At 38.3% G+C, this 18,256-nt stretch overlaps 1 protein-coding gene across 8 annotated transcripts in view; it reads left to right on the forward strand.

Annotated features, from left to right (window-relative positions):
- Nucleotides 1-18,256, forward strand: part of ADD3 (adducin 3) — a 122,785-nt gene that overhangs the window by 96,040 nt on the left and 8,489 nt on the right. For 7 of the 8 annotated variants that reach the window (XM_086680826.1, XM_086680832.1, XM_086680829.1 and 4 more), the window contains exons 3-10: nt 8,111-8,249; nt 11,959-12,110; nt 13,088-13,168; nt 14,237-14,386; nt 14,820-14,963; nt 15,078-15,176; nt 16,312-16,494; nt 17,349-17,606. In XM_086680826.1, the coding sequence (XP_086536952.1) occupies nt 8,111-8,249; nt 11,959-12,110; nt 13,088-13,168; nt 14,237-14,386; nt 14,820-14,963; nt 15,078-15,176; nt 16,312-16,494; nt 17,349-17,606 (1,206 nt within the window). Of the gene's footprint in view, nt 1-1,483; nt 1,503-8,110; nt 8,250-11,958; nt 12,111-13,087; nt 13,169-14,236; nt 14,387-14,819; nt 14,964-15,077; nt 15,177-16,311; nt 16,495-17,348; nt 17,607-18,256 lie in introns of those variants that run through there. The other variant, XM_086680833.1, reaches the window with a different exon arrangement.

An 18,256-nucleotide genomic window follows, 5' to 3' on the forward strand; every position in this document is an offset into this window, starting at 1 on the left:
AATCCTATTTAATCCTCAGAACAACTCAAACAGAAAAGTATTAATATCCCTAGTTTACAGATGAATAAACTGAAAGTTAGAGGTGTTAAATAACTTGCTAAAGTTTTTACAAGTTTAGTTAAATTGTGGGCTCTGAATGTAAACTCCAAAACTCAGACTTAACCAGTAGGTTGTACCACTTAAAGCATTCAATAACAATGAAAAAATTCCACCCATATATTGTTTTATTCATCTTCGAATTCTGTTGTTCAGGTTCATTTAACCCAACATAGGAAGAGTTTCCAATCACAAGACATTTTGGTGTCTGTAAATTTGTTTGACAAACACAGTACCTTATTGCCTTGAGCTGAGATAATAAGAAAAAAGAATGTTTCATCTTGACTCCCAAGTATTGCTTCTAGGAATTTCATGATCTTTCGTAATGTGTGTGTGTGTGTGTGTGTGTGTGTGTGTGTGTGTATACTACTATATATATCTATATGTAGATATATATATAGACATATACACACACATACACATATATATATATTTTTTTTTAGTATATTGTAATGTGTATGTATATTTAAACCTAATAAAGTGTTTGTCTTAGAAATCAAGTGCTGGTTGCTGGTGAGTAAACAAGGTTTAGCTAGAGATCTTGTTAATGCAGCAGGGAGAATCTACAAGTTTTCTTTAACCAGTACACCACTCATATATATGCCTATGGAAACCCTAGATTATCATTAACCCCCTTATCTCAGAATGAGGTGTCTAAGGCAAACTGTTGGAATTAAGTGATGTTTCATCAAAGTTAAAGATGCATATAAGTTGAAAAATTAACAGTACATTGTGCATAGTAGATATTTAGTAAAATTCTATATACATCAATGGACGGATACATGAATAGCTGGGTGGGCTTTGAGTCATTAAACTCTTGAAGGTTGTCCATCAAGCTCCTGTTGAACTTAACAGCTTAATGTGGAAAACAGTTGGTGGGTTTCAGAAAAAGAATGAATGTTCTCAAACCTCACCACTATGGAAAGCTGTTTAATCTGGTTGACAGAAATGTGCAATGCTACTCTGAAAGATAGAACAACAGGAACTTATAGGTAGTGATAGCTCAGGCATGTGACACACTAACATTTCTTAATTACAGGGCAATATGTAATGCTACAAGCTACTTCAAATATAGGAGAAACTTCAAAGCCATATATATTTCAGAATATCACTATAAGGCCTAAAATGTTAACAGCGCACCTAGTTGGTCAGAATCACCGTCATTTATCTGGTCACGTTAGAAGCTTAAGATAAAGGTATTCTTTATTAACTTTGTTTGCATTTTTATTACATACTAGCTTCAAGAAAAGAGAGTATTCTAACCTTTAGCTTCATATTAATTAAGACTTAGGTAGAGGATAAAGACCATCCAGAAGAAAATTTGGTTTATTTCTTTTTTCTCCTTTCAACAGGACCAGTGGTAATCTATTTCCAAATGAATACATTTCTTAATGAAGAAATTCTAAGTAAGTTTGTTATGCTCCTAATCCCACTTTGGGAGAGATCTAATAACATAATTGTAGAGTGCCTTGGGAGCAGTAAGTCTGTAATCTTTTTTTTTTTTCTTTTTTCTCCAATTTTTCTCTCTAGTAATTATTATGAGGTAGAACATCCAGCTGTGAATATTTAAAATCAATCTCTGGTATTTATCAGTATTCCATTACATAATGTCCATAAGTTAAACATTACTTATAAATCAACCTATGTAATTTTCTTTTTCTTTTTGTTTTTGTTTTTTTTTTTTCCCCTAGCCTTAACTGAAATAATTCAATCAGGTTATTTTCTTTTATCAAATTGGCCCTCTTTTCTGTGATTTACAATACCTTCCATCCAATATCACTTTCTCCTGAAAGCTCTGATTTTAGATACAGAAACTAGGATCTAATACTTCAAGGTAATTCTGCCTTTGGTTTTTAGTATACATGAATATGTGTGTACTTAAAGTATAATCTTACCTACATGAATCTCAGGTCTCCAATTCTTTCTTGTTTTTATAATCACGTTTATTTTTATCCATACTTTATGAATTCAGAATTTATAGAATTGCTGTGTCAGTATTGACAGACAATGCATAAAATAAAAGGGTATGAGATTCAGATAAGGCTTTTAAGGCATGCTTTTTCTAATTCAAACATTTTGATTTTCATCTAGTGATTTTTTACTTTTTTTTTTTTTTTTTATCATACTCTTTTGGATGTGTGTTAATGAGAGAGCTGTCCAAAATATAATACTCTGGGGACCAAACAAGTTTTCAAGTAGGATTTTGTTGGAGTTGAAGAATTAAATGACTTTCCAAAACTTTATAACGTTCAGTGAAGATTCATTTCTTATTTTTAAAAAATAGATGAATTTCTCCCATTCTATGATGGACAGACCTAATTACACAAGAGGAATTTCTCATTTAAATAATGGACTTTTTTTTTTTAAATGTTTACTGACTTTGAGGAAGGGGGGAGGGGCAGAGAGAGAGGTAGAGAGAGAATCCCAAGCAGGCTCTGGGGCTGTCAGCACAGAGCCCGATGCAGGGCTCTGTCCCACGAACTTTGAGATCATGATCTGAGCTGAAATCAAGAGTCAGATGCTTAACCAATTGAGTTACCTAGGCGCCCCTCAAGTAACAAACTTTCAACACTTTTTTAGATCTTCAGATTCTAATGCTAAAAACCTGTGAAATGGATTTTACTATCATTAACTCAATTAAGATTAAGATCAGATTCTTTACTTTCTTATATTCTAGGAAAGGAAAACACTCTCACTATTTTATTAATTGAGCACTGAACTAGACACTCGGGGAGACTCCAGGAATGTGAAAGACAACAGCTTCAACCATCAGATATCATAGTGTGGTAGAGGGAAAAGTAAACCACAGTCCTATGATAGGTATCCTAAGAGTAGTAAAGGTAAATGTTGAAAGAATTAGAGTTGGGTGGGAAGAGAAGAAAGTGGAGATCCCACCTAATTGGGGTGATTAAAGGAGAGACTTCAGGAAGATCACATTTAAGACAAGTGTTAGATAAAGGGTAAGCACTGATTAGGTAGAGGAACAGCAGAAGCCAGCATTTCCCTTTGATGAAATAGAGTGCACAGGGATAGAAAAGTACGGTGTGATCATAGAGTGATGCGCAAACCTCATAGGCTAAATCAGAGCACAAGGTAGTAACAGTAGGTACATCCAAAAAGTTGCATGATGAATTATAGAGATCCTGGAGTACCAGACTGCTTGACCTATAAGGAGTCAGCCTATTTTCTCATCATTTCCAGTTCTAATCTGTTTATAACAAATGTTTTGATATGTACATATATATGCACACAGTGCTTGCTTTGGATCTGGGTTCACCACCGCCTATTAGCTGCGTGGCCTAGGAAACTCACTTAACTTGAGCTTCAGTTTCCTTGTTGGTAAAATGGACCTCATGGAGTTGTTGTGACAATTAAATGAAATAACATAAAAGCAAGTTGTGCGGAGCCTAGCCCATAGTAGGCAAGTATTTTTGTGAAAATTGTATACATGACTTATATACAGTATTGCTGATTTAAAGCACTTTATGGCAACACTTTGAAGATTATATAATTATAATTCCTTAGACCGTATTTTGGGTTTTAAAGGCCTCAGAGAATCTGTCCTCCTGATGGCAGTCAGGTTTATTATGTTCATGGACTCATGCGTTCAAGGTGCAACAACTCCCGCTACTTCCTCTTCTCTGCTCTTCTGTCTCTAAGATGGAAGACATGGTTTATGCTGTGGTTTGTGTATGTGTTGTTTGTCTTTTACCCTGACTCTTCTCCAGTGGACGCTCTAGGGAATTGTTGGTTTAATCTGACTTCAGAAGCCAAGCATGTGACCTTGCTGCCCTGTGTATAAGTTAGTTTTTCATTCTGCTTTGATGGAAAAATTTCCAGCTGTAAGAGGGCAAGTATTTTGGTACTTGAGGACCATCATAATCTGCTGCTATGTAATTTTTTTGCTATTTCAGTACAACCTAATGCCCTAATCTAGCCTAAGAGGTTTACTCTGTATTTCTGATCACAACATGCCTGCTGCCTTATTAGTTGTATTTGGTTTCAGTGATACAACCCATCTCCCATAAAATTACAGAAAGATCCTGTGCCCAGCTGAGGGTTACAGATTTCAACCTTTACTCCATTTACTTGTTAGCTGTGCAGCCTTGAGCAAATCACTGCCTATCTCAGGACTTTGTTGTGAGATTCAAATGAATAACTATAAAGGGTTATTTTATTAACATTGGATTTCAGAATATGGTTAACTGTCATCATAAAGATAAATAAAATTTTTATTCTTTGAATACAGTATTTTAAAGCTTAACATGTTTATAGATAAATTTTTAAAAGCAGCTGAAATTTTATCATTAATTTTTATACTGTCTTACGACTGAGGTAATTATCTGAATAATACTCCAATATATATGAAACATTAAAAATGAGTTATAAATGTTCATGACCAAAAACATTAAATCTTTTGTAATAGAAGATTTCTTATCCGCTGAAGCACTTTCAACTATATAAAAACGTTAGGGCAATTTCACTTACTTTGAAAATTATTTTCCTGCACTTTGTGGAAACTAAATTCATATTTTTCTCTGAATTGATTTTAGAAGGGCTTACACATCCCCTTATGATACCATGGATCATCCCAAAGCTTTAGGATTGTGCCCACTGTATTGTGGGATGTATGGAAGTGGTAAAAGCATTTTCACTAGTGAAAATAGCATTTGACCTGAGTTCTTGCCTTTAACATTTACTGCCTTGGACAAATTTTTCAACCTTTCTTATTTAGCTTTTTCATCCCACTCAGCAGAAACGTCTCATCAGCTCATAAATGGTTGTGATTCTCTTGAGCAACTGGTTGGTTTTTAATCTTAAAGCCATTATAAATCATACTGAGCAGATTATCTTAATTAATTCATGTTGGCTTATGCCAACTGTAGCAAATGCCTACAGTTTTATAACATGCACTTTGTATCTTAATCTCATTGCTGGCTCTAACTAACCTCCTTATACTAATTTCTTCTCTTTAGCTTAATTTATCTAACCTGTATTTATTTTTTTAATAATTTTGATCTCTAGAATCTGCCTTAAATTCTTGCTGGAGCCACATGAGGAGGGGCATTCAATAAAGTATTCCCATTTCTCAGTAAGTTATTGCAATGTAAATAATGAGTGATACACATAGTAGGTATCATCGGGTTTTTTGTTTGTTTTTTGGCTTTTTTACTGAATGAATATTGGTTATAGCTGCTTTCAGCTGAAGAAAGTTTAAATAGAATTTGGTTTTGAAGGAGAGATAAAGTTTCAAAAGAGCAGATTGGCCCTTTGCCAGGTGTCCAGAAGTTTTCTATAGTTTATAAAAGATAAATGAGTGTATCTGAAAGATTCTTTCTCATCCAGCCTTAAATATGGTAAAATACTCATGTTACTCATCTGTATGAAAGTGTCCATCCATCTTATATATAGCTCACAACCATTTTATGTTCACTAAGTCGTAGAAATGTATTAATGGAGTTTTCTGATCAATGTAATGTGTCTTTGTAGAGGATATTTTACAGGATAGTGTCTCTGGTTTAAGTCATATTTTTAAATTTTTTTTTTTCAACGTTTATTTATTTTGGGGACAGAGAGAGACAGAGCATGAACGGGGGAGGGGCAGAGAGAAAGGGAGACACAGAATCGGAAACAGGCTCCAGGCTCTGAGCCATCAGCCCAGAGCCTGACGCGGGGCTCGAACTCACGGACCGCGAGATCGTGACCTGGCTGAAGTCGGACGCTTAACCGACTGCGCCACCCAGGCGCCCCTAAGTCATATTTTTAAATGAGCGAGGTACAGTCATTGGATTTAGATGTTTAGAATTTTTTTAATGTTTGTTTATTTTTTGAGAGTGCACAAGCAGGGGAAGGGCAGAGAGAGGGGGACAGATGATCTGAAGTGAGCTCTGCACTGACAGCGGCAAGTCCAACGTGGGACTCGAACTCAACCCTGAGATCATGACCTGGGCCGAAGTTGGGCACTCAAACCAACTGAGCCTCCCAGGCACCCCAGATGTTTAGAATTTTTATAATTGTGCTAACGATTTACATTTAACAGCCCTCAAATTTGTAAAAGAAAAGCCATGTTTAACTGGTATAAACTGCTCCATGAACGCAGAATTCAAATATGGTCACTACTCGTTTTTAAATTAGTCTCTTAAACATTCACCTGCTGTATTAGCAGAAAGTACAGTATCTTCCTCTTGGAATTTCTGTTCTCCTCTAAGTTGTCCCAAGAACCTCAGTGGCTTACACAGTGCAAAAGGGTTCACCAGTGACTTCTATATCCAAGATGTGGCGTGTACGTATGTCTTCATGTGCACATGTGAGTCATGCTAAAGTCTCTTCAGTCCACCTCGGCCACTGTGCCTTCCTGCCCACATGGTAGTGGTGTTGAAAACGAGTCTTACCCTGTCCAACAGGAGATGCAGGTTCACTGTTGACACAGATGTCTGCACAGGCCACTCTGGGGCATCAGGGAAAGGTGACCTCCCTCCCCCTCTTCCTGTGCTAAGCTCACTTAGGGTGTTCCATGGTGCCCCATGATTGAACTCCCAAGATTATAGTTTTTCGCACTCAGCTCTTTCAATTCAGATCATGGATGCCTCTCAACTGTTTCTCTAAAAGCAACACAAGCATTGAGTCGGGACTGGTCCTAATATTTACTACCTCATAGCCTCAAACCACATTTCTCCTTCCATCATGGGCTCCTATGCCTTTTTTTTTTTTTTTTTTTAAGAAGTCCTTTCTGAAAATCTGAATCATTCGGTCATCCACGATGCAAGTCTACATCTAAGCAGGGACTCCAGGAGATCTTATTCTCAGCCTTATAAGGAAGGCTACTGTTGGTGACTGAAAGGAAATTCACCCTTCTGAAAAAGATTTCTCCAGTGATCTCCAAGGTGTTTGTATGGACTCCTCTTGGAGGTTGTGATTCCGGAGCAGTTTTCTGCCTTCTCCCTCTTAGGTGAAGTGGTTAAAAATTGAACTTAATTTCTGGCAGGGATTCTGTTTCATGTGTAACCAAAAGCAAGGTTTAGAGGACTTACATTGCAAGAGCTTTTGTATTTAAAATGAATGGGAAAAGGTTTGAGCAAGAAAACAAATGAATTTAATAAAATAAGTATTGGTTAGGTGTTATGGAAATAAAAAATGAGCTATTTCAAGTAATGTAAAGGATTGAGAGAGGTTTCAAATGATGAATCATATTAGCAACTTAAGGGTTATTCGAATAGAAAATTTCTCTTAACGTTCAGAATTTTTACTGATATGAACACTGTTTCTGACACATACACATATGCCCCCAAGAAATATAGCGGAATTCCAGAACAGGAACATATAGTACCCAAAGTTGGGGGAAAATGTCCTTTCTTTAGCACAGTGTTGCAGAAGGGGAGTGAACAGTTCTCAGCTCTTATCAGTTTGCTTTCAGTCTTCATAGAGTTAAGGGAATTGCCACGGAATTCTTAAAATGGAAGCCGTGATGTATGTAGTATGTCTTAGTGAAGATTTCTGTGAGTCAGTCTGTAGTCAGAGTCTTGCCCCATCCAAATAGGGACTCTAGCCCAACCTAGGTAATGAGGCCACTGGGCGAGGAATGGCTCTCTTTTTGCATCAGTCTGTACTTGGTACTCTAGTTCCATATTGTTAACAGAGTTGCTTTATATCTTGTTTATATATTTATATATTGTTATATATATTGTTTATATATTTGTTGATATTGATATATATATATTGATATATATATATCTTGTTTATATATTTATATATTGTTAACAGAGTTGTAGATGATAGCTCGTTTTTTTGAGAGTAAGACTTTCTAATGATTTTTTTCCTCCCCTGAAGGCAAGCTTCTTGCCTCCTTCTTCCACTGTTTTATTATTTTATGTTTTATATTTGTTTCAAAATTGTGTAGATGAAACCGTATTCAAAAGAGGGATGGGAAAAAGATTGATTATAGAGAAAGTTATGTTTGGTTTGTTCTGCTCCAAATGAGATGTATGAGCTCAGTGGTCATTTTTGTGTGTTACAGGCCTTTCGGGAAGATCTGGAATGCCTTATCCAAGAACAGATGAAGAAAGGCCACAACCCAACTGGATTGCTGGCATTACAGCAGATCGCAGATTACATCACGACCAATTCTTTCTCGGGCTTTACTTCACCTCCTCTCAGTACGTCAGTTTTGAAAAGTTTAAAAAATTATAATTTTATCTCTACTTTGAACACGGCACATCTCTAGCAGCATATTCTACTCTGGTTCAGTCCTTAAGTTTATAACATCTAATACTTAGAGTAATATAGTGTTAAACTCTCTTACCTTTTGTTATCAACCGGGCATTTACTAGACTTTGTGAGATTGTAAAATAGTTACAAGACATGGGCCCTGTCCTACATAAATGCGTAATTTTGGTTGAGGAGACCTACCATGAATGCAAAAAAAAAATTAAAACTGAAAGATAACTGTAAAACATTACAAAGCAGTTCGTAAGAAATTGTCTAATGGCCTTTTATAAGTCATCATACTATGAACTGAGAGTTGAGATTGATTATTGGTTGAAGTGGACTGAGAAAACTCTGAAAAAAGAGAGGCCTGAGCTAACCAGGCTTTACAAGATGGAGTGGTTAGAATTTGGTGTAAAAGAGGGGTTAAGGTATTTTTACATTTAACAACTCTTTAGTAAGAGCACCAGTTTGGTGAGCTGAACACTAAGCACTTTATACACATCAGCAAGATATGTCCGGAACTCCCCGCAATACCAGGACAGGTGCAGAGTGCCAGAAGGTAATGTCAGGGACTGCTTCGGGTCCGAGTCAAGGGATGAGACGTCATATCAGCATCAAGGGATTTTCTTTTCCTCTTTTTTCTTTTGTTTTCCTTCTCTTCCTTCATTTCTGCCTTTCTTTGGTTTTGGTTTTGGTCTGGTTTGGTTTGGTTATAGATTTATAAGCAAGAGTCAGTAAATGCAAGTACTTTCCAAATAGAGGAATGGCATAACAATTGAGACCTGATGTTGAAAACATGCTGGGTTAAGGTATGTTTGTAGAACTCAAAGTGGACCAGTGTGTCGGCACACATATATACCGGTTAAAGAATCTTTGAAAGGGTCCCAATGTGAGGTATACATGCTTGAACTAAAATAGTAGTGTGAGTACAAAAAGGAAGAGATATGAGAAAGGCATAACTAAGGAAGAATAGAGATGACTTAGTAACAGTTTGATGTGAGGAGATGGTGTAGATAGTGGGGGAGAAGAACTATGAGTTACAAAATCACTCCTCTATCTTGGAAGAAACATTCTATTAGAAGAAACCTAAAAATTCAAAGGTTGAGCTTGTTTGTTTGTTTGTTTTGCTTTTTCTATAATATTGAGTATCTATTATGTTCTAAGCACCCTGTTAGAGATAGGAGATACACTGATAAACCAGAGACAAGATTCCTGTCCTTGTGGAGACGGAAAATGGTCAGTTAATAAGTGCTATGCAGATAATTAATAGATGGTGATTTGATAGGAGGAGCTAGGTGACTAGATTAGGTGATCAGAGAGAATCTCTCTGAGGAGGGGACATTGAAACTGAAATCTGAATGACAAGGAGGAGCAAACCATACCAAGATTGAGAGAAAACAGTCCAAGTAGAAGGGACAAGTACAAGTGTCAGATGGAAATAAGAGGACAATGAATTTGGTGGTCTCTTCAAGGAACAAAAATTAAAGGTTATGGTCTGGAACATGGTTTTGGGGGAAACCAGTAGAACAAAGTGAGATCAGAAACAGGCAGAGAGGCTGAATTATGTAGGGCTTTGCAGCCAGGGTTGGAAGTTTGGATTCTATTCTAATTTTGAAAAGCCATTTAAGCAGAAGGGTGATGTAGAAAGACATGTATAGTTTCTGTGTGAAGAATTAACTGAGAATTTCATAGTATTATTAGTAGACAGAAATAGGAATGTCCAGAGTTGGGGATCTCTTTGGCTTGGGAAATGGAAGAAGTTCAACTTCAGGCATGCCAGGGTTGCCCAGAGTTGCCAAGACCTTGTAGCAGTTGGAAAAACACTCCTAGAGCCTAAGAGAGTGACTTGGCAGATGGACATGGGGAAGTATTCATCAGGGCCGTGTGTGTAGATTAAATCATACAAGAGGGTATAGGCAGAGAAGAAAAGGTTCTAAAGAGAAAATTTCGAAAGTTAGAAGAGGAAGACTGGTCCAGGAAGACCAAAATAATAAGAGGAGCTATCCTGTGTGTGTCCTAGATACCCCAGCAGGAAGGGGGAGCCGCTGAGGTTGCTGGCTGCAATGTACAAAGGCATGGCAGCGGGAAAGCTCAGAGGTCAGGGAGTACAAATCAGCCAGTTTGGCTGGAAAATTTATGTTGTCGAAAGTGGAAGTTAAAGTTGGCGGGGAAAGCGGGAGATCGATTAAATGGCTGACTCTGAAATTTTGTTAGAAATTATGTTGTTTCATAATGGCTTACATATTGAAACTATTTCTTTGAATTAGTTCACAACATTTCACAAGTAGAAGATCTCACATTACAGTATTGACTTGGGGCCCAAGTTTAAAGTTGAAACTTTCTGATAGCCCTGAACTCAGATTCTCACACGGTAGCAGCTGATTGTGGAGTTATAGCTGCCCCTTTATCCCAGGCCTGTGTTATCTCTAGCGGCCTACGGGCTGCACCAGGCCTGGTTTATGCACTTACATGAATATCTTGTAGGCCTTCAGGTCTGGGGCTTCTGCAAAACTTTGAGCAGGGGAGTAGTGAGGCTAACCGTGTTCCTTTACAAACTCAATCTGATGACTTTATGTGGAATGGATTTATAAAGAGAGGGGCCAAAGGCGAGGACAGGAATGAGAAGGCTTACATGTGAGATGAGGCCTGAACTCAAGGATGGAGAATGAGGGAACTCATAAAGAAGAAAGTGGTGGAACGTGGTGATGAAATACGTTTGGTCGCCCAGGACAGGTTACATTGATCCTGTGGGAATTGTAGTACCATCAGTATCAGAAGACTGAGGAGAAGTGAGAAGGTAGGAAAAAGCAGGGAGATAAAAATCACTTTTCTACTCTTTTAACTTGTCTGTTACTGTGTCAAGCAGTTAGAAGCAGCAGGCTGAAGGGTGGGCAGGAGGGCCTGCTCACAGGTAAAGACCAGGGTGTCTGAGTCTGTAGCGTTTTCATGGGGAAAAGGAACATGAGAGAGGAGTGTAGGGGACGGTTGAGCTTCAGGAAGGAGCCACAGACGGGAGAAAGGGAAGAGAACTTGTCGAAGGAGAAAGAAGCAGCAGGTGAAAGGGGAACAAGAGATCCAGATGATACCACACAGGCCTGTAGAAGAATTCTAGGGAAGACGTGGTAAATGGTGTCAAGGAGAACAAAGACTAAGAAAAAGTGGAACTTGATCACATCTGAAGTTAGCAATTGGGTCATTAAAACCCAAGCAAAACTAGGTTTTGTTGCTTAGTCATGGCAGAAGGCACAGTGTGGTTTGAATGCATTCTTTTCCATTTTAAATAATTTTTGTTTGACTAAAAGTCAAAAGGGCTATTAGAAAAGTAGCTTTCCGTTGGGATCTTTTCATCATAAAGTTAGCAGTAACCTCAGGATTAAGAACACTTTCACCTTTGGAATCACGTGACCATTTTCCTCCAGTGGTGTGAACCTGACTCCCTACCAAGTCCCTCCCCCACAAGTACAGTACTAGACGAAACAGCAGAGAAGATTGCTGATGCGCCTTTCTCCAAAGGAAGATAAGCTAATGAAACATTGTGCGGGCTGATAAGTTTCACATCCGAATTTACAAGGCTGGGACACTCCCAGACTCCGGCTGCTTCCAGGTGCAGCAGTACTTGACTTGACCGCAGTCTCTATCCACACCTCCTCCTTTTAGGTCTCGGCATGGTCACACCTATCAATGACCTCCCTGGGGCAGATACATCCTCCTACGTGAAGGGAGAGAAACTTACTCGCTGTAAGCTTGCCAGCCTGTATAGACTCGTGGACTTGTTTGGATGGGCACACCTGGCAAATACCTATATCTCCGTGAGTTCTTTGGCTTTCAATTCCTTTTTGAAAAAATCCCAACTAGAAGGCAACTGTATTCTTCTCCCCTTGACTCCTAAGTCTGATCAGTCTTCATTTTCTGAACCTAGCATGCTGGGTTACAACCTAATCCTGATTTAAACCTCTCCAAAAGAGAGGCTGTGGTTAATCTCACTTTCTCTTTCATTTACCGTCTGTGTTGTCCTTTTCGTTCAAACCAGTTGCAAAAACCATCTGAAAAGAAATCCTTCTGGCACAGTTTTCTCTGTGTTAATTCTGTCTGAGCATGAGGGTCACTGAAAAGCACTTGGGGCAGGCAAAGTAGAGGAGGCCTGGGACGTTTCCTCTCTGGTCTTTATTCTCTTTAAGTGTATTTTTTCCGTTCATTATCATCTGTGTTTTCATGTTGTCACACTTGGAAACCAGACAACATTTGGAAGAAAAAAGTATGAAAAGACTGTAATGGAAGTGGTGCCAGTGCTAGGTGCTGTCTTCCCAGAGTTCTTCCCCACCCCACTCCCCACCCCCTGCAGCCTCTCCTGTGTTTCCCCTTCCGTCTCCACTTCCTTCCTGCCCTCCAGGAAGACTTCTCTTTCCTTTGCCCCTTTCCCCTTCATTTCCATGTTGTAAATCAAGATTATAGTCATTACCACATTCACTTAATATTTTCTCATGAATGTAGCTGACCCTAAGCAACCTTAGAGCTCCCGGGATAAAGCTTTAGGGAAGTCCAGTAAATGAGAAACTAATGGCAGAAATTTTTAGCAAGTGCTTGAGTATTGAGGGAAGAAAACTTTTCAAGGAAAGTTTCCCATTGCATACCTTTAATTTCTACTTTGTTGCTTTCCCCACCCTCCCAGATAGATCTCTTACAGTTATTCACTACAAATATATTTCTAGTCGTGTTTACACTGCAAAATATGAACGACCTCATAGTAATTGCCTATTGTTTGTTTGTTTGTTTTTCTTTCTCCCAGGTAAGAATAAGTAAGGAGCAAGACCACATAATAATAATTCCTAGAGGCCTGTCTTTTTCTGAAGCCACAGCCTCCAATTTGGTATGATTTTCATTCTTATGTTACTTTTTCTGTGCTTCTTTGTGCTTTTCTAACAGTTTTCAGCTTTTAGTACAGGACAGAACAAGAAAAGGTATGGATGGAAAAAACATTTGCTTAGTGAACAGGAAAAAGTTTGGAAAGTTATGTTGATTTTTAAAAAAAATAATTTTTTTAGCCTTTATTTGTTTTTGAAAGAGAGACAGAGCCCGAGCGGGGGAGCAGCAGAGAGGAAGGGAGACACAGAATCCGAAGCAGGCTCCAGGCTCTGAGCTGTCAGCACAGAGCCCAAAGTGGGGCTCGAATTTATGAACCGTGAGATCATGACTTGAGCTGAAGTCGGACGCTTAACTGAGCCAGCCACCCAGGCACCCCAACTTATGTTGATTTTTAAGAAAAGCTTTCAGGGTCAAGAAAAACAAGGTGGTTGAAGAGACTCATAAATAAGTTGGTCTTATCAGTGAACTATCCATGTTTTGGAGGGAATCCTTGGACTTTTTTTCCACCCTGTACACTCTGGAACTTTTAAAAAACACAAAGTCTATGTGTATTTTATAAATAGATTTCAATAAAGTTCAGTTGGTGTGAGCAGAGGGGCTGGCTGACTGTGTGGCATTTTATTTTTCCATGATAGTACTCATAGGCACAGTCATTGGCCTCTGGGATGACAGGAACTCCATTGGTTCTGGGTGCTACAGTGTCAGCAAATGGAAATTTTCCAGCCAATTCAGTAAACACTGGACTTGTTCAGACCTTTAGTGAAGAGTTTAAGTTACTTGGTTTTTTGGAAACTGCTTCTTACTAAATTCGAAATTTTGTTTCAGACTGCCTGTTTTTATAAATAAAGTTTTATGGGAACAAAGCCACACCCATTCTTCTACAGTTCTGAGTGGTTCTACATAAAGTGGCAGAGTTGAGTAGTTGCATCAGAGGCCCACAAAGTCTAAAATTTTGACTATTTGGCCTTTGACAAAAAAAAAGTTGGCCCCCTCCCCTGGTTTGGTTTGTGGATCACAGGCAAACTTTGATACATGTGTACCAATTAAATATGTCTCTCTGATTTTTTTCCAGGTGAAAGTCAATATCATAGGAGAAGTGGTTGATCAGGGAAGTACTAACTTGAAAATTGACCACACAGGCTTCAGTCCCCATGCTGCGATCTATTCAACACGTCCTGATGTTAAGTGTGTGATACACATCCATACCCTGGCAACAGCAGCTGTAAGTTGCTGAAGGCTAAAACCAGCAATGACTCTGGGAAGTGTAGTATACTGAAAATATTAATCCTCTGCATACCCAGAAAGCAAAATTTCCTTTGGACCAAATGCTGACATTGTAGGAAACAACTAGAGAGATAGCATTTGCATTTTTCACTAATCAGCTAATAATTGGGTGCTGAGCTCTTTGGAGTAAAGTTTCTTTCATAATATTTGGCACAACGTTTAAATTGAGTTCTATCCCCTAAGTCCTTTTTTTTTTTTTTTTTCTTCTTTTTTCTTTCTGGAAGAAGTGAAGAGCTAAAGTGAGAGAGGGGTTGGAATGGTGGACTCAGTGAATTAGGCCAGTGCTTCCTGAGCTGACTAAAGAATCCGGTTCTTAGGAGAGTGTAACTAGTAACTAAATATGTTCTTTTAACATGGGCCCAATCAAATAGGTATCCTCCATGAAGTGTGGGATCCTTCCAATTTCTCAAGAGTCCCTCTTCCTGGGAGATGTCGCCTATTATGACTACCAAGGGTCACTTGATGAACAGGAGGAGAGAATTCAACTACAGAAAGTTCTGGGGCCAAGTTGTAAGGTACGCAGTAGGGTTCCTATCGAAGGAGCTATTTTTGTTGCCGTTGCTGTTGATGAAAAACAGTGTGAGCTATGCCAGTTATTTTAAAGTGATTGCTTTGTGATTCTATTTTAGGTGCTGGTACTCAGAAATCATGGTGTGGTAGCCCTTGGAGAAACGATTGAGGAGGCTTTTCATTATATATTTAATGTGCAGAGAGCCTGTGAGATTCAGGTAGGAAAAATTATCCCCCCACACACTTGTTTTTTATTTTTTGCAATTTGCTTGTTGTATTGGGTTTTGTATTACTTATTTTCAAAGTCCTATTGGTTGGTGGCTTTTTGTTTTGTCTTTTAAGAGATCTGCTTTACTTGAATAAAAAGGGTCAACTCAGTTATCTCTTGAATTGAAAAGAGGAAAAAATTAAAATTCACATACAGACGCACACACACAAATCTGAGAGCCTCATAAACATCGTTTTCCCCATAATCCTGCTTAATTGTAATTGTCTCTGTTTTTACCCTGTAGTGGTTGTGGTCACACTAATTAGAAACAGAGGCAACTGTCCGTCATCAAAGATCAGATGTAGCCACTTTTATAAAAAGCGCAAGGAGCAGGGCCAGAAGTTTTATGAGCTCCTGCAGTTTCCAACAATTTCACAGCCTCAACCTTATTATAATAGGTATTATAATAGGTTGGCTATTTATTAACTACTTTTTTCCTCAGAGAAGCTGAATGTATTTTTAACAGACCTAATTTCCCTCTTCAAGAAGATTCTCTTGAAGCAAATGGTAATAATCTTAATTTATTAGAGGGCCACAATAAAGGGGAAAAATCTTTTCTGTCAGTTTTAATGTCTAACAACCAACTTTTTTGTTGTTGTTGCTCTAGCAGTCCCTTCTTAAACGAAGCTGTGAAAAGCTTGATGAAATTAAGATAATGAGCTGCTTCTGCCTAAATATCCTTAACTTCACAGTGTAGTGTCTATATTTCTTTAAAATTATAACTTTCAGCAAAAAAAAAAAAAAAAAAAAAAAAAAAAAAAAAAAAAAGGATAGCCAAGGGAAAACTGCAAGATAACTTTAAAATTTGGCAAGAGAATTCAGTTTCTTGAAATATGTTAAAAGGAATGGCTCTAAATGTGTTTTCCATCAGGGAGGATCAGAATCCTGGAAGGTATCTTTTTCAGATCAATGGAAAAGATACTTCAGCTGCCCATTTTTACAAGTGTATTGCCTTATTCCTGTTGTTAGGAGCCTGGACAAGTTAAATAGGTATTTGCTGAAGTGAAATCCTGCCTTTTTAAAGGTAAAATATTCATTATAATCTTTTACAGTCTTGTGCCTCTATATTTTGCCATCGATTACAGGTGCAGGCATTAGCAGGGGCAGGTGGAGTAGACAATCTGCTTGTGCTGGATCTTCAGAAGTATAAATCTTTCACTCATGCTATAGCAACAGATGGAGGAGGAGGAGTGAATATGGGCTCCCATCAAAAATGGAAGGTTGGCGAGATTGAGTTTGAAGGGCTGATGAGGACTCTGGATAATTTGGTAGGTGAAAAATTGAACGTAAACTTGGATTTCATGTCTGCAGATTCAAGAGCAAACGCTTCCATCTCCCTTTGGTCTGGGAACATGCTTATACCTCTGGGAGCTGAGTTTGACTCTAGGGAGGCATTCCAGTGTAATTTTACCACATTTTTAAGAATCAAACAGTGAAACATGCAAGTGTCATCTTTATTTATTTTATTTTTTACATTTATTTATTTTTGATAGAGCAAGACAGGGCACAAGTGGGGGAGGGGCAGAGGGAGAGGGAGACACAGAATCCGAAGCAGGCTCCGGGCTCCGAGCTGTCAGCACAGAGCCTGATGCAGGGCTCGAACTCACGAGCTGTGAGATCATGACCTGAGCTGAAGTCGGACGCTTAACCGACTGAGCCTCCCAGGCGCCCCTTTTTTTTTCTTTCTTTCTTTTTTGGTTTACATTTATTTATTTAAGTGTCATCTTACTTTAGATTTTACCCTCTTCCACTAAGGGTCAGAAGAAGATTGCCTTGAGACTGAGGAACAAAGGTTTAAATGAGCACTGAGATTTGGCTTCCAGAAAGCTGGAAAATAGCTAGGAAAATTTTCTGGTCAGCAGTTTTGAAATTACCTTTGTCAGGAACAGTTGTGTGAGTGGAAATCACATTGTCAGCTGGAATCTGTTTTCACCAGATCTTGAAATTTGCTTAATTCAACCCTAGTGTTATAAATGGAGGTTACATGAGGTTTGACAGATATTTTCGTCTTTGTTTTTCAACAAAGGAGTCTTTCTGATCACTTGTTTAAAGAATTAAGAGTCCAAATGCTGTGTTTGGTGCATGTTTGATCATTTCAAATGTGGTTTTTTTGCTCCCTTAGGGGTATAGAACAGGCTATGCTTATAGGCATCCTCTCATTCGAGAGAAGCCTAGGCACAAGAGTGACGTGGAAATCCCAGCAACTGTGACCGCTTTTTCCTTTGAGGATGACACAGTGCCACTCTCTCCTCTCAAATACATGGCACAGAGACAGCAGCGTGAAAAAACAAGATGGCTGAACTCACCAAATACTTACATGAAAGTGAATGTGCCTGAGGAGTCTCGGAATGGGGAAACCAGTCCCAGGACCAAAATCACAGTATGTTGCTATTTTATGTGGTTTGCCTCTACTAAATATTTTGCCTAGTTACTTATATGAATTGAATGTTCTATGTTAAAAATGTTGGGAAAGCTGAATATAATACTACTAACCTGTCATTTATCAGGTATAAACTTTGTACAAGATACTTTGTTTTCTGTGACTTAAATGAATTATCTCATTTAATACTCTTAACATGGAGAGGATGTGGTTTTTCTCCCGTTTCATAGATGTGAAAACTGAGGCACAGAGGGATTAACTAATCATTTATGAATAGTAAAGGCAAGATTTGAATGCATACAGTGACTCTGGAGCCCAGTTCTTAATCCACTACTTGGTACTGCTTTGCAGTTTATATTGTACCAGTGAATCAGAACCATAAAGGTTATCGACACATGATGGTTCCAGAGTTTCATGAATTACTGCACAGTTATGCTTAGGCAAAATCTTGAAGAGTGAGAAATGGATTGTCTTATATTTTTCAACATTTTGCTTCAGATTTGGTTTAGTTTTAGAGTGCTGATCACCAAATATTCTGTAGATACTCAAAATCGGTTCATCCTCTCATATAAATCAGTAACATTCACTGTGGAAGTGCCTAGACATCAAAGTGTTTTTCCCTGCTTATAAGATTTCTTATCTCCTAGTAA

This window comes from Puma concolor, chromosome D2 (genome assembly GCF_028749965.1).
Source record: "Puma concolor isolate L17-30 chromosome D2, mPumCon1.1.hap2, whole genome shotgun sequence".
Lineage (NCBI taxonomy): Eukaryota > Metazoa > Chordata > Mammalia > Carnivora > Felidae > Puma > Puma concolor.